At 42.6% G+C, this 17,316-nt stretch overlaps 1 protein-coding gene across 1 annotated transcript; it reads left to right on the forward strand.

Annotated features, from left to right (window-relative positions):
• The first annotated feature begins 1,400 nt into the window (after positions 1-1,400).
• On the forward strand, positions 1,401-15,628 carry LOC115140811 (hemicentin-1-like). The gene is made up of 17 exons (XM_029679172.2): positions 1,401-1,592; positions 2,042-2,341; positions 3,085-3,366; positions 3,639-3,914; positions 4,054-4,329; positions 7,051-7,302; positions 7,408-7,683; positions 7,933-8,184; positions 8,301-8,576; positions 8,823-9,074; positions 9,234-9,509; positions 9,907-10,158; positions 10,321-10,596; positions 11,060-11,311; positions 13,009-13,287; positions 13,524-13,781; positions 14,809-15,628. Exons 1-17 carry the CDS (start codon positions 1,538-1,540, stop codon positions 14,886-14,888), a joined length of 4,170 nt encoding a protein of 1,389 aa, XP_029535032.2. The 5' UTR covers positions 1,401-1,537; the 3' UTR covers positions 14,889-15,628.
• Positions 15,629-17,316: the final 1,688 nt, after the last annotated feature.

Below are 17,316 nucleotides of genomic sequence, written 5' to 3' on the forward strand. Positions count from 1 at the left end.
CCAAATGGCCACCCTACCATAAAGGCCTGATTGCGGGAGTGCTGCAGAGATGGTTTTCCTTCTGGAAGGTTCTACCAATCTCCACAGAGGAACTCTGGAGCTCTGTCAGAGGGACCGTTGTGTACTTGGTAACCTCCCTGACCAAGGACCTTCTTTCCCGAATGCTCAGTTTGGCCAGGGGCCCAGCTCCAGGAAGAGTCTTGATGGATTGCCAGGCATAATGGGACCAATGTCATCCAAAATGTTGATTCAAGTTTGAAAAAAATCATCTGGGTGAACCTGGATGATCATCAAGACTTTTGGAAGAAGGTTCTATGGACAGATGATTCAAAAGTATACCTTTTTGGATGAGATGTGTCCCATTATGCCTGGCGAAAAACAAACACTGCATTCCACAGTAAGAACCTCATACCAACGGTCAAGCATGGTAGTGGTAGTATGATGGTTTGAGGATGCTTTGGTACCTCAGGATCTGGACAACTTACCTTAACAGAAGGAACCATGAATTCTGCTCTGTATCAGAGAATTCTACAGGAGAATATCAGGGCAACTGGCTGTGAGCTGAAGCTGAAGCGCAGATGAGTCATGCAGCAAGACAATGATGCTGAACACAATCTGATGTTTTGGAATGGCCTAGTCAAAGTCCAGACCTAATCCCAATTGAAATGCTGTGGCAGGACTTGAAACGAGCAGTTCATGCTTGAAACCCCAAAAAGTATCTGAGTTTAAAGCAGTTCTGCATGGAAGAGTGGGCCAAAATTCCTCCACAATGAGGTGAGAGACTGATTGCATTTGGTTGCAGTCATTGCAGCTAAAAGTGGCACAATCAGGTATTGGGTGTAAAGGAGCAATTACTTTTGCACACAGAGGAATTGGGTGTTGCATAACTTTTTTAATTAAATAAATAAAATAAGTATACATTTATTTAGTTTTTTGTAAACGCAGGCTCCCTTTTTCTAAAATTGGGTTTTGGTTGAAGATCTGATAACATTCAGTATCAAAACTATGCAAAAATATAGAAAGTCAGAAAAGTGGCAAATACTTTTCCAAGGCGCTGTAAGTGTTTTTCTGACAGGTTCAATGTGAACAGTGTCTTATGAGCCCACGTTGCCTCAGCCACTGTAGATAGATCATGAGTTTCGACAGGGTCAGAAAACCTATATCCGGCCTCATTAGCCATGTACCATCCAGCCTCCTCCCAGGACCCGTACGTACAGACAGAGTTGATCAGATTTACAGTAAACCATAATCAACTTGTGTCAACAAAAAACACAGTGGGAAAAATGTGCGTGGGCAAAACAGGGCGTGGGTAGTTGGGTAGGTGTGTGTGAGTGTGTTCTGGCGACAGGTAGGGTGGATAGGTACATTTGCATCACCTGACTCCAGGTGATCCTGAATAAATATTTGCTGATTGAGGGGAGACTGTGACTGAGCAGTATCGACATTTTCGGATTTACCAAGAAGTCTGGACAGTCATTTGGTTAATAGGAAATTGTCCTGTTCATTTCTGATCCGGTGTTTGATAAGAGGCAGAACTATGGAGTATCCTCTGGTGTGGGTTCTCATCCTGGTGCTGCTTAACTTCACTACAGGTAAATAGGACAAAACGCTCATTCTGGAAGTAAATTGATGCCTATTTGCGCTATAACGGCTTTGTTAAATAAGTAACAGGTTGTTCAAATGTCTCTGTTTGGTTGATGCACTTCGGTCAAACAGTATCAATTCAAAAAAGTTGAGATTTCTATTTCTATCTGACATTGACAACAATGTCTAGAGTAGACATTAGAAATAGATAGTAGGTCATGTTGTAAATTGACTAATTTGTAAACAAAAGCTTGTATTTCTGTTAAAGTGCCATAGTCTAAAGATTTGATTAATCTCAATTAAAATATTTGAAAGAACTTTAAAGACTTTTGTACTGATTAATAATAAGAACTTTAAAGACTTTTGTACTGATTAATAATAATAACTTTAAAGAGTTTTGTACTGATTAATAATATCTGAAAACATGAACTAAACTCATCAATCCATCCTCTTCTAGATGTCTCTGGCCAGGTGGTGGTTCCCTCGATGAACCCCTTAGCTGTGGGCAGTAATGTCACCCTGAACCTAGTTCCTCAAAGCCCCATCAACATAGGGACCTGGTCATATGAAACTACAACCATCGTACTTTTCTATCCTGGTGGCAGTAGTGTGAGTAAAAGTTATCAAGGCAGAATCTCATTCAACCGTTCCTCCGCAGAGCTGTCCATAAGCTCTCTCCAACTCAACGACTCAGGACGATATACCGTGCAGGGAATGGAGCCAGTCCTGAAAGCTGTGGTGACTTTGTCTGTCCAGGGTAAGGAACTGACCTCTGCCTGTCTGTTGATCTTTCTATGATGGTAGACTCTCACTCACTGGCACACACAATCACTTCCTCGCAAACATGCTCACCTGCACACTTACTTGCCCATTCACATACCTTCTTCCATGCAGGTTCACATGCAAACATGCTTGCACATCAGTGGAGGCTGCTGAGGGAAGGACAGCTAATAATAATGGTTGGAATTGAGTGTAATAAAGTGAATTGAATGGTATCAAACACATGACAGCTATGTTTTTGATACCATTCCAATAACTCCATTCCAGACATTATTATGAGCTGTTCCCCCTCAGCAGCCTCCACTGATGGGCATACATTATCTATCAATGATTGATCTCTATCACAATAATAAAAGTCATTTTCCTGACATGGAAAGCTAACACTTAAACGTGTCAATGTTTTCTGAACCTATAGTGAAGTTGGCCTACATAATACCTTTGAAAAGAATTAACCTGATCACAGAGCAAACTGTTCTTTTCAAGACATAAACAATACTTTTTATGTGTGTGCAAAGAGACTAAGGGCTCTACAAGGCTCAATCCTGAGACCTGGTCTCTATGATAAGTAAACAAAATAGCATATTTAGATTGATTTCCAAAGCAAGTTTTACCATATGAAACGAATATCAACTACATGGTTGTAATTCAGTAAGACACAAAAAAAACTTTCTTGAAGCACATCCACCTTATCTTGACTGCCATCGACTCTCTCACCCACAGAGCCCATTTCAAACGTGACTCTAAGGGCCAACGCCACTAATCTAGTGGAATTGAACGACACTGCCATGTTCACCTGCTCTGTCTCCTCTGGCACCTCCCTCTCCTACCGCTGGCTGAATGGCAGCTCAGAGGTCGCAGCTAGTGACAGAGTTCGGCTTGGTGGTGGGACCAGCACTCTCATCATAATCAGTGTGACACGATACGATGAAGGGCCGTTCAGATGTGAGGTCATCAATGGAATCAGCAATGGCACCAGCCAGCCCATTGGCCTCAATGTTAGATGTGAGTATCAGAGTATGCAGTATACTGTACATGAATCATACACAACATACATGGATTGTACCTTGTCATGGAGAGCCAGCATTCCATGCAATGATGTAATATGCCTATTTTCATCCCAAACCATTCCTCTGTGATCACATGATCCAGGTCATTATTTGCATGGATCATTCGTACACTGTGTTTAGTTCCTCAGCATGCACAATAGAGCAGGATGGAAACATATTCTAGGTAATGTTTACCCAACACTTCATTGTTATTTGTTCCTCCCATAGATGGCCCAAGTAACCTCACCATGATGGTAGTTCCTGAGATGACCATAGGACATACAGCCTACAAGACGGGCTCTGACATCACTCTGTCCTGCTCCGCTCAGTCCAAACCCGCTGAGTCCTACAAGTGGAGGTTTAATGGGATGTTCCTCAACGAGCAAAGCCCACAGCTCAGCCTGCAGAACACCAGAGAGAACCAGACAGGAAGTTACGCCTGCTTTGCCTACAACAATGTCACACTCCGATACGCCACCATGAGCACAATGATAAAGGTTGTGGGTAAGGCAACATTCATCGTTACGAAATGTCATATAGTTGGTAGTGAATATTTGATTATTGATGGTTATGAATACAATGTTATATCATGGTATTTGTTTTACCACCGATCGAGTGAAGTACTCGTCTTCTTTTACCATAGAGCCGATATCAGCGGTGTCGTTGAACCGTGATGGGAAGCCACCGATACTGGATCAGTCGTTCACTCTGCGGTGTGAGGTGACTGAACCTGTAGACTACATTCACTGGTTGATGAACGGCCAGCTCATCTCCCTAAACAACAGAACATTCTTCTCTACGGGCAACAAGACAATGGTTATCATCCCAATCCAATTTTCTGACAATGGAGAATATCTCTGTGAGGCCTTTAATGCTGTTAGCAACCTGACCAGCATGACATACAAGCTTGTGGTGAACTGTAAGTATTACAAGAGCTGGTCATCTGTGTCTGATAAAACCAATTCAGTGACCTTCTGGTTAAGAGTGTCCGCCCTGAGATTAGAAGGTTGGGAGCTTGAAGTGGTGTAAAGTCCTTAAGTAAAATACTTTAAAGTACTACTTAAGTAGTTTTTTGGGGTATCTGTACTTTACTTAACTATTTATATTTTGGACAACCTTTACTCCACCACATTCCTAAATAAAATGATGTACTTTTTACTCCTTACATTTTCCATGACCCCAAGAGTACTTGTTACATTCTGAATGCTTAGCAGGATAGAAAAATAGTCCAATTATCAAGAGAACATGCCTGGTCATCCCTACTGCCTCTGATTAGGCGGACTCACTAAACACAGATGCATGGCCATCCCTACTGCCTCTGATTAGGCGGACTCACTAAACACAGATGCCTGGTCAGCCCTACTGTCTCTGATTAGACTCACTAAACACAGATGTCTGGTCATCCCTACTGTCTCTGATTAGACTCACTAAACACAGATGCCTGGTCAGCCCTACTGTCTCTGATTAGACTCACTAAACACAGATGTCTGGTCATCCCTACTGTCTCTGATTAGACTCACTAAACACAGATGCCTGGTCAGCCCTACTGTCTCTGATTAGACTCACTAAACACAGATGTCTGGTCATCCCTACTGTCTCTGATTAGACTCACTAAACACAGATGTCTGGTCATCCCTACTGTCTCTGATTAGACTCACTAAACACAGATGTCTGGTCATCCCTACTGTCTCTGATTGACTCACTAAACACAGATGCCTGGTCATCCCTACTGTCTCTGATTGACTCACTAAACATAGATGCCTGGTCATCCCTACTGTCTCTGATTGACTCACTAAACATAGATGCCTGGTCATCCCTACTGTCTCTGATTGACTCACTAAACATAGATGCCTGGTCATCCCTACTGTCTCTGATTGACTCACTAAACATAGATGCTTGGTTTTTATATGATGTTTGAGTGTTTCCCTGGCTATCCGTAAATTTTAAAAACAAGCATATGATGCAGTCAAATTTGTTTAATATAAGGAAAATGAAATGATTTATACTTTAACTTTACTTTTGTTACTTAAGTATATTTTAGGAATGACATTTACTTTGATACTTAAGTAGATTTAAAACCAAATACTTTTAGACTTTTACTCGTAGTATTTTACTGCATGACTTTTACTCGTAGTATTTTACTGCATGACTTTTACTCGTAGTATTTTACTGCATGACTTTTACTCGTAGTATTTTACTGCATGACTTTTACTCGTAGTATTTTACTGCATGACTTTTACTCGTAGTATTTTACTGCATGACTTTTACTCGTAGTATTTTACTGCATGACTTTTACTCGTAGTATTTTACTGCATGACTTTTACTCGTAGTATTTTACTGCATGACTTTTACTCGTAGTATTTTACTGCATGACTTTTACTCGTAGTATTTTACTGCATGACTTTTACTCGTAGTATTTTACTGCATGACTTTTACTCGTAGTATTTTACTGCATGACTTTTACTTGTAGTATTTTACTGCATGACTTTTACTCGTAGTATTTTACTGCATGACTTTTACTCGTAGTATTTTACTGCATGACTTTTACTCGTAGTATTTTACTGCATGACTTTTACTCGTAGTATTTTACTGCATGACTTTTACTCGTATTATTTTACTGCATGACTTTTACTCGTAGTATTTTACTGCATGACTTTTACTCGTAGTATTTTACTGCATGACTTTTACTCGTAGTATTTTACTGCATGACTTTTACTCGTAGTATTTTACTGCATGACTTTTACTCGTAGTATTTTACTGCATGACTTTTACTCGTAGTATTTTACTGCATGACTTTTACTCGTAGTATTTTACTGCATGACTTTTACTCGTAGTATTTTACTGCATGACTTTTACTCGTAGTATTTTACTGCATGACTTTTACTCGTAGTATTTTACTGCATGACTTTTACTCGTAGTATTTTTTTACTGCATGACTTTTACTCGTAGTATTTTACTGCATGACTTTTACTGCGTAGTATTTTACTGCATGACTTTTACTCGTATTATTTTACTGCATGACTTTTACTCGTAGTATTTTACTGCATGACTTTTACTCGTAGTATTTTACTGCATGACTTTTACTCGTAGTATTTTACTGCATGACTTTTACTCGTAGTATTTTACTGCATGACTTTTACTCGTAGTATTTTACTGCATGACTTTTACTTGAGTCTTTTTTTATGAAGGTATCTTTACTTTAACTCAAGTATGACATGTGGGTCCTTTTTCCACGCCTGGGAGCTTGATCCCTGGATGAGTCATACCAGCGACTGTAAAAATGTGACCCAATGTGTCTTTACTTGGCACTCAGCATTAAGGAGATAGATTGGGGCATAAGGGCCTGTGATAGACTAGTGTTCTGTCCAGGGGATGTACTTACACACCAAGCTGCAACACGCTACAGAAACAGGATATAGGCTCTGCTCCTATGAGCTCCTGCTCCTATGAGCTCCTGCCCCTATGAGCTCCTGCTCCTATGAGCTCCTGCTCCTATGAGCTCCTGCTCCTATGAGCTCCTGCTCCTATGAGCTGTTCCGACTTGCACAAGCCAAGGATTGTGGAAGACTACTTATTTACTAAACTTTGTCAAAATAGTAAAACCATAAAATTAACCATACTGTCTTGTGTTTATTAATAGTTGGACCAGAGAGACCTGCTATAACTAGTCCGGATATAGCAATGACAGGACACAACGTGACCTTCAACTGCTCAGCCTCCTCTCTGCCTCCCAGTCAGTTCAGTTGGATCTTCAATGGCTCCCAGGTGGCGGTTGGCTCAGTGTATGAGACTGGCCCACTGACCTTAGCCAATAATGGAGAGTACACCTGTGTGGCCTTCAACAACGTCACTGGCAGAAACAGAACTGTCTCCAAGATGCTCATTGTTGTTGGTAAGACGGAAGAGACATCTAAACTGTTTAACTTGTAGATATAAGCCATTCAACATGCAGTGATTAAAGTCAATATCTTGTGATACTCTGACGTTTTCTTTCCAGAACCAGTCACCATGGCCATGGTGAAAGCAATGGGATCCCAGCCAATTCTGAACCAGACATTCTCTCTGGCCTGTGAGACATCTGGAACAATTTACTCCATTCATTGGATGAGGAATGGCTGGCCTCTGTATGCTGACAACAGAACAGACTTCTCTATGAACATCAATACACTGACAATCAACTCTGTCCAGCATTCTGACAACGGAGACTATAAGTGTTTTGCCTCCAACCCACTCAGCAACATGACCAGCCGAAACTACAGACTGATCGTCAACTGTGAGTGGTTATCATGGCCCCAAACCAAACTTGATATCTGCCAATTTAATTATAATTTTAACCTATAATGAGGGCAAGATGGAATTTATCAAAATGGAGTTGGGGTAAGTTTTGATCCCACTTCTGACACCAATGTAATAAAGCCAAGTGGATGGTTGGGTATTGCTGGGGTCAGACCAAGGCAATTGCACTATTGGCAGTTCCAATAGCTAATCTCATTCAATATCTTTATTACCTTGTGTTTCCCAGATGGTCCAGAGAGACCTGCTGTAACTAGTCCGGATATAGCGATGACAGGACACATCGTGACCTTCAACTGCTCAGCCTCCTCTCAGCCTCCCAGTCAGTTCAGTTGGATCTTCAATGACTCCCAGGTGGCGGTTGGCTCAGTGTATGAGACTGGCCCACTGACCTTAGCCAATAATGGAGAGTACACCTGTGTGGCCTTCAACAACATCACTGGCAGAAACAGCACTGTCTCCAAGATGCTCACCATCATTGGTAAGACAGAAGAGCCATCCAAACTGTTTAACTTGTACATGTAGATATCGGCCATTCAACAAACAGTGATTGTGATTGTAGTCATTATTCTTGTGACATTGACATTTTCTTCACAGAACCAGTAACCATGGCCATGGTGAAAGTCATGGGTGCCCAGCCAGTAGCAGACTACTTGTTTACACTGACCTGTGACACTGCTGGAACCATTTACTCCATTCACTGGATGAAGTACGGCTGGCCTCTGTATGCTGATAACAGAACATACTTCTCTATGAACAACAATACACTGACCTTCAACTCTGTCCAGGATTCTGACAACGGAGACTATCAGTGTTCTGCCTCCAACCCCCTCAGCAACATGACCAGCCCAGAATACAGACTGATCGTCAACTGTGAGTAGTTATTATTGCCCAAAACCAAACTTGTCTGCAAATTAAATTCTAAATTTGAACTATAATGAGGGAAAGATGGAATTTATAGTAATGTAGTTGGGGTAAGTTTGGATCTGACTTCTGACACTAATGTAATAAAGTCAAGGGGATGGTTGGGTATTGCTGGGGTCAAACCAAGCCAATGCACTAATGGCAGTTCCAATTGCGAATATAATACTTCTATCTTCATTATCTTGTGTTTCCCAGATGGTCCAGAGAGACCTGTTATCATGAGTCCGGATATAGCAATGACAGGACACATCGTGACCTTCAACTGCTCAGCCTCCTCTCAGCCTCTCAGCCAGTTCAGCTGGTTCTTCAACGGCTCCCAGGTGGCGACAGGCTCAGTGTATGAGACGGGTCCACTGACCTTAGCCTGTTATGGGGAATACACCTGTGTGGCCTTCAACAACATCACTTGCAGAAACAGCACTGTCTCCAAGATGCTCACTATTGTTGGTGAGTCAGTAACTGCTACTTAAAATCAAGTGACTAAAAGTTTTTTTACTTTGTGTACATTTGATTTCAGATACAGTATACGTGCTGTTGAACCTACAGTATAATAAAATGGAAGTTTAGATAAAAGTGCTGAAAAAACCCTTTGATATGCTTCCACAGCACCTGTGACCATGACTATTGTGAAAGTCGTTGGAGCCCAGCCAATACTGAATGAGAGATTCTCTCTGACCTGTGGCACCGCTGGAACGGTTTACTCCACTCAGTGGATGAGGAACGGCTGGCCTCTGTATGCTGACAACAGAACAGACTTCTCTATGAACAACAATACACTGACATTCAACTCTATCCAGCATTCTGACAATGGAGACTATCAGTGTTCTGCCTCCAACCCCCTCAGCAACATGACCAGCCCAGAATACAGACTGATCGTCAACTGTGAGTACTTATTAATAAGTTCAACTTTGACCCCATGGCCTGAGGTGGAATCTTTTTGAACTTCCTTTATGCATATTCTAGTAAAGTCAATGTGATGGTTTGTATCCCACCTCTCATCTGACATATGTTGATGACGTTTGACCTTTTGGCAAATTACAAATGTTGGTTTTTAATTCAAATGTGTCAAACTCATTCCACAGAAGGCTGAGTGTCAGCTGGTTTTTCAATCCTCCCTTGATCTTGATTGATGTAATAACGTACTTTATTAGTAAGGAAATCCCCAAACATGGCTGTCTAGGTCTTATTTGAATGGAAAAAACAAAAACCAGCAGACACTAGTTCCTCCATGGAGTGACCTTGACACCCCTGGTCTAACTGATTGTCTATTGTATCATAGATGGACCGGAGATGCCAATAATAACAGGACCAACATTAGGAGAAACAGGACACAGTGTGACCTTCAACTGCTCAGCTTCCTCTCAGCCTCTCAGCCAGTTCAGCTGGTTCTTCAATGGATCCCAGGTGGCGACAGGCTCAGTGTATGAGACGGACCCACTGACCTTAGCCTGTCATGGGGAATACACCTGTGTGGCCTTTAACAATGTCACTGTCAGAAACAGCACTGTCTCCAAGATGCTCACCGTCATTGGTGAGTCAGTAACTGCTACTTAAAATCAAGGGACTAAAACTTCCTTTACTTCGTTTGTGTTCATTTGGTTTTAGACAGTATATGTGCTGTTGAACCTACAGTATAATTAGATGGAAGTTGAGATATAAAGTGCTGAAAAACCATTTGATGTAATTTCCACAGCACCTGTGACCATGACCATTGTGAAAGTCGTTGGAGCCCAGCCAATACTGAATGAGAGATTCTCTCTGACCTGTGGCACCGCTGGAACGGTTTACTCCATTCAGTGGATGAGGAACGGCTGGCCTCTGTATGCTGACAACAGAACAGACTTCTCTATGAACAACAATACACTGACATTCAACTCTGTCCAGCATTCTGACAATGGAGACTATCAGTGTTCTGCCTCCAACCCCTTCAGCAACATGACCAGCCCATACTACAAACTGATCGTCAACTGTGAGGACACTCTTAGAAAAATGGGTTCCAAAAGGGTTTTGCTGCTGTCCCCATAGGATAACCCTTTTTGGTTCCAGGTAGAACTATTTTTGGTTCCATGTATAACCCTCTGTGGAAAAGATTCAACATGGAAGCCAAACCGGTTCTACCTGGAACCAAAAGGGGTTTTTCAAAGGGTTATTCTGTGGGGACAGCCAAAGAACACTTTTTTGGTTGTAGATAGCACCTTTTTTTCCAAGAACGCAGTTAACAAGTGCTATAAAGTTCAACTTTAACTCCACGGCTTAAGGTGGAATCTTTGAGAATAAATATTGAATAAATATTGTAGTAAAGTCAATGTAAATGTTTAGATCACACCTCTAACATCATTAAAACATTTTGATGATCCTTGACCTTCTGGCCAATAATCTCTATTGAGTGGAATTCAGATGTTTGGTCTAGCTGATTGTCTTTTGTATTATAGATGGACCAGAGATGCCTGTTATAACGGGACCAGCATTAGGAGAAACAGGACACAACTTGACCTTAAACTGCTTGGCCTCCTCTCAGCCTCTCAGCCAGTTCAGCTGGTTCTTCAATGGCTCCCATGTGGCAACTGGCTCAGTGTATGAGACGGGCCCACTGACTTTAGCCAGTCAAGGGGAATACACTTGTGTGGCCTTCAACAACATTACTGGCAGAAACAGCACTGCTTCCAAGATGCTCACCGTCATTGGTAAGTCAGACTTCAGATACTTCGCTTTGTTGTGTTCATTTCCAACATTCTTTACTCAGTGAAGATGTACAGCAAAATACATACATTCAATACAGTGCAGTGTCCACTTATACCTTGAGCTCTCACCCCCCCTTCCACAAATATGTACTTATCCATCAGCCAGGATTTATCTGTGCTCCTCTGTGCATATCACAGGACTTTTCATCAGTGAGAGAGAGGCCTTGGGAGTACACATTCCTACTGTCCATTGCAGTCCACTAAATAATTCAACTATTCAAATCAAAAGTAACAGTCAGTATCTGGTGTGGCCACCAGCTGCATTAAGTACTGCAGTGCATCTCCTCCTCATGGACTGCACCAGATTTGCCAGTTCTTGCTGTGAGATGTTACCCCACTCTTCCACCAAGGCACGTGCAAGTTCCAGGACATTTCTGGGGGGAATCACCCTAGCCTTCACCCTCCGATCCAACAGGTCTCAGACATGCTCAATGGGATTGAGATCCGGGCACTTCGCTGGCCATGGCAGAACAATGACATTCCTGTCTTGCAGGAAATCACGCAGAGAACGAGCAGTATGGCTGGTGGCATTGTCATGCTGGAGGGTCATGTCAGGATGAGCCTGCGGGAAGGGTACCACATGAGGGAGGAGGATGTCTTTCCTGTAACGCACAGCATTGATATTGGCTGCAATGACAACAAGCTCAGTCCGATGATGCTGTGACACACCGCCCCAGACCATGACGGACCCTCCACCTCCAAAAATCGATCCAGAGTACAGGCCATGTTGTAACGCTCATTCCTTCGACGATAAACGGGAAATCCGAACATCACCCTTAGTGAGACAAAATCGCTACTCGTCAGTGAAGAGCACTTTTTGCCAGTCCTGTCTGATCCAGCGACGGTGGGTTTGTGGCCATAGGCGACGTTGTTGCCGGTGTTGTCTGGTGAGGATCTGCCTTACAACAGGCCTACAAGCCCTCAGTCCAGCCTCTCTCAGCCTATTGTGGACAGTCTGAGCACTGATGGAGGGATTGTTCCTTCCTAGTGTAACTCGGGCAGTTGTTGTTGCCATCCTGTACCTGTCCCGCAGAAGTGATGTTCGGATGTACCGATCCTGTGCTGGTGTTGTTACACGTGCTCTGTCACTGCGAGGTCGATCAGCTGTCCGTCCTGTCTTCCTGTAGCGCTGTCTTAGGCGTCTCACAGTACAGACATTGCAATGTATTGCCCTGGCCACATCTGCAGTCCTCATGCCTCCTTGCAGCATGCCAAAGGCACGTTCACGCAGATGAGCATCTTTCTTTGGTGTTTTTCAGAGTCAGTAGAAAGGCCTCTTTAGTGTCCTAAGTTTTCACAACTGTGACCTTAATTGCCTACTGTCTGTAAGGTGTTAGTGTCTTAATAACCATTCCACGGGTGCATGTTCTTTAATTGTTCATGGTTCATTGAACAAGCATGGGAAACAGTGTTTAAACCCTTTCAATGAAGATCTGTGAAGTTATTTGGATTTTACAAATTGTCTTTGAAAGACAGGGTCCTGAAAAAGGGATGTTTATTTTTTTGCTGAGTTTACACACACACACACGAATATATATATATATATGTTTTATGTATCCAACTATTGCATCGCTGTAACTAACCATTTGATCAAATCTTGATACTGTACATATAGCAATACACTTCCTCTGTCCTCACAGAGGCTATAAAGTCAGTGATGGTGAAACGAAACAAAATTCCAATATCATCTGACAACCTAACCCTGACCTGTGATGTCACCGGGCGCTATGACACCATCTACTGGATGAAGGACAACCTGTCTCTGGTCCTGAACAACACCTTGAACTCTGACATAACCATCTCTAACAACTCTCTGCACTTCAGTCCAGTCAAGGTGTCTAACGATGGAAACTATCAGTGCGTTGCCACCAATCTCTTTGGTCCACACACCAGCCCTAAATACCAGCTACGGGTGAACTGTAAGTTCTGGTGTTTTAGTAATATTTAAAATATACACGTTTATATAATCTGGAAACAGTCAGAAACCCACCACTGGTATGATGGTTAGTGCTATCTGGGATACCTGGAATGTCCCTAGCCTAAACCCTAACCTTAACTGTTTTAAATTTCAACCTCAATGGGTTGATGTAAGAGTTGGATGTCCCTGTTTAGACTTTTCCCTATTATGACCCTCCCCCTCTCTCTCTCTCTGTAGATGGCCCCCTGAGTGTGAACATCTCTGGCCCAGTCTCAGTGGTGGTTGGCTCAGTAATCACAGTCACGCTGAAGTGCTCTGCTGACTCCCGGCCAACCAGCGATTACGGGTGGATATTCAACAACCAATCAGTGCTAGGAACTGGTCCTTTGATGGCTGTTATCGCCTCCTTGGAGAATGCAGGGGACTACACTTGTGTGGCCAAGAACCCTGTGACCAACATCTCTATGTCCAAGACCATTAGTCTGGATGTCACTGGTAAGTGGGTGGGTTCTTATACTAAGACCTAGGTGGGATATAATGAGTAATTAAATGTCACAAAGTTGTTTTATTACGTTAATTTGGTTCTAGTTTGCGTACGTGTTTGTGCAAGGATCATGTTCATACATCAGGTAAATGCAATACAGACATTTTCTGAACAGGGGGGGTACAGACAGTAATAAAAACAAATACGGTTAAAAAAAACTTCCTCACTCATTCTCTTTGTCCCCCTCCTCTCCCATTTTCTTTGTCCACCTCCTCTCCCATTCTCTTTGTCCCCCTCCTCTCCCATTCTCTTTGTCCCCCTCCTCTCCCATTCTCTTTGTCCCCCTCCTCTCCCATTCTCTTTGTCCCCCTCCTCTCCCATTCTCTTTGTCCTCCTCCTCTCCCATTATCTTTGTCCACCTCCTCTCCCATTATCTTTGTCCCCCTCCTCTCCCATTTTCTTTGTCCCGCTCCTCTCCCATTCTCTTTGTCCCCCTCCTCTCCCATTCTCTTTGTCCTCCTCCTCTCCCATTCTCTTTGTCCCCTCCTCTCCCATTCTCTTTGTCCTCCTCCTCTCCCATTATCTTTGTCCCCTCCTCTCCCATTATCTTTGTCCACCTCCTCTCCCATTCTCTTTGTCCTCCTCCTCTCCCATTATCTTTGTGACCTCCTCTCCCATTCTCTTTGTCCTCCTCCTCTCCCATTCTCTTTGTCCTCCTCCTCTCCCATTATCTTTGTCCCCTCCTCTCCCATTATCTTTGTCCCCTCCTCTCCCATTTTCTTTGTCCACCTCCTCTCCCATTATCTTTGTCCTCTCCTCTCCCATTATCTTTGTCCCCTCCTCTCCCATTTTCTTTGTCCTCCTCCTCTCCCATTATCTTTGTCCCCTCCTCTCCCATTCTCTTTGTCCCCTCCTCTCCCATTCTCTTTGTCCCCCTCCTCTCCCATTCTCTTTGTCCTCCTCCTCTCCCATTATCTTTGTCCCCTCCTCTCCCATTCTCTTTGTTCCCCTTCTCCCCCTTTCTTCTTTCTCTCCCAGGCCACTCGCCTGCCCCTCCATTCCTGTCCAGAGTTGGTCTGATGCTGACGGCCCTGCTAGCCCTCTCTCTCTGCCTCTGATCAACCACTGAGACCACCACAGTAAGCACACTGCATTTCTGTCTGCTGGCTGGGAGCCAATCACTCCCTTCCCTCTACCTTCACTGACTCCCCTCACTGATCTGAAAAAGGACTGGATAGAAATAAGTGGTTTTGTTTATATTGTACTTGCCCCATCTTGCCGCTATAGGGCTGGGTTTAGTATGTCCAGCTCCTTTCCAATGCTTTTACATTGTGAGGAGAGAGAACAAGAGGTCAGATGGGAGGGGTCTATCCCCTTAGAATAGAACCCACCTCGACAGTGTGTTTTGGTCAATCATCTCTATAAATAAAAACAAAAATCTTGAAAACTGGGGTCTTCAACATGATAAATGAAAGGGCAAACATCCACTGCTCAGCAGCACTGCCTACAAACTGTTTCTAAAAGTTCTTAGATATTTACTGCCCTTGTGACTGTGACTGTTGCCCTGGAGTCCATTCACTGAGTCCCTTTCTGTGTTGTTCTGTGTTTGATCATGTATGTAAACGCTGTTATTTAAGTACAAATTCAGGTTGAATTAACTTGTAAATACCTTAAAGGTAAAACATTTCAATTGATAGTACAGTTAACTGGTGTTTATGTAAAATATGACTTGTTTTTGCATAAGCTTGTAAATTCTCGGAGGAGACGCAGGTTTGTGCTGTTGTCTTATGTTTATATTTCCTCTTCATTAATTATTGTCTTAAATAAAGTGTTGTCTTCTCACACCTGTCCTACTGAATTGTGCAATCTTGGGTGATTTCTTTATCGGCAGAATGGCTGGGAAGAAATGTGGGCACTACTTCACAGGCGCTAGAGGCGCCACCACAGACAGGCTTTCAATCCCGGGCAGTATCACAACCAGCCTGGATCGGGAGTCCAGTAGGGCGGTGTCCCAGCGTCGACCGGGTTAGGGGAGGGTTTTGCCGGAGGGGGGCTTTACTTGGCTCATCACGCTCTAGCAACTCCTTGTGGCGGGATTTAGAGTTGCACGATACAAGTAAAAGGAAATATGAAATCTAATGATAAAATGATAAAATAATACATTGGAAATCACTCCACACACATAGTGAAACTTGAAATAAAAAAATTGTTTTACAAAGGAGTATAATTATATAATACATTTTATTACAAAAAACTAGTCATAGTTCTTGAGAGAGCAACATGAGATTACGAAACATGGTGACAAGGTTTATAAAGTAGTTATTAAAGGACAACTCTTTAAATTGGGATATTCATGAAGTTTTTGCCTTGATCACCCTTTGACCTCTCTACCATTTCCTTGATCTTCTGGCATTTCCAATGATTCTGGAATCCTTTCCTTAGGCACATTGCCACAACTGGATTGCGTATAGGTCGGAGAGGATGGGAGAGAGATTGTTACAGGAATTAAATTGCTCTATGTTTTAATACCCAATTAAAATTAAACACTCTGTCAATTCATAAGGATTTGTAAGGCCCTTATTTTATAATAATGGACAGAGCCCAGTCTTAAATTCAAACAGCAGAGTTTATTCACGAGAGTACTGAACACGATACAGTTTACCACAGGTTATAAACTGAAAATGACGTCGTTCGTTTTCAAACTGTCCCGTCTCTTCTCCCACCCTGGTACAAAGGCAGTATCTCAAGCCTTCCCATATCGTCTCCCTACCAATTTAATATAATTTATGGCCGAGCCAAGGTCTTCTTGTGTAGATAAGCATTCTAGCCAGTCTGAAGATATAGTTAATTCATTTCTACCAAGGAACAGACAGTCATTGTTCTAATTCTTGACTATATTTACACACATTATATTCAGTACTAGGATTAAGAAAGAAACTTCATACATATACAGTAACATAATAGTATTCAGATTAGTCAGTCCTGATTGAAATGTATACATAATTAGTCATCATTGATTAAAATTCCCTTAACAGAGATACACAGATTGGTGACTTTGGGAGAGTCCATGGTAACAAGTATTGTAGAAATTCTTCAATGTACTGCTGTTAGTGTTACAAAAACACAGGACTACTCACAGTCCTTCCTGGGCTTGCGGTAGGATTTGGCAGACTTCTGACAGAGGCAGCCTCCACTCAAACCCTCTCTCCTCCTCCCTGAGTGACACAAAGTAAACTGCTGTATTAGCCTGAATACCATTCAGTTTCTGCCGCTAGCGGAACCCCACCTCAACATTCCGCTGAAAAGGCAGCGGGCGAAATTCAAAAATATTTTTTATAAACATGTAACTTTCACACATTAACAAGTCCAATACAGCAAATGAAAGATAAACATCTTGTTAATCTACCCATGGTGTCCGATTTCAAAAATAATTTACAGCGAAAGCACCACATAGGATTATTTTAGGTCATAGTCAAGTCACAAAAACACACACAGCCATTTTCCAGCGAAAGAGAGGAGTCACAAAAAGCAGAAATATAGATAAAA

Source organism: Oncorhynchus nerka, linkage group LG14 (assembly GCF_034236695.1).
Source record: "Oncorhynchus nerka isolate Pitt River linkage group LG14, Oner_Uvic_2.0, whole genome shotgun sequence".
Lineage (NCBI taxonomy): Eukaryota > Metazoa > Chordata > Actinopteri > Salmoniformes > Salmonidae > Oncorhynchus > Oncorhynchus nerka.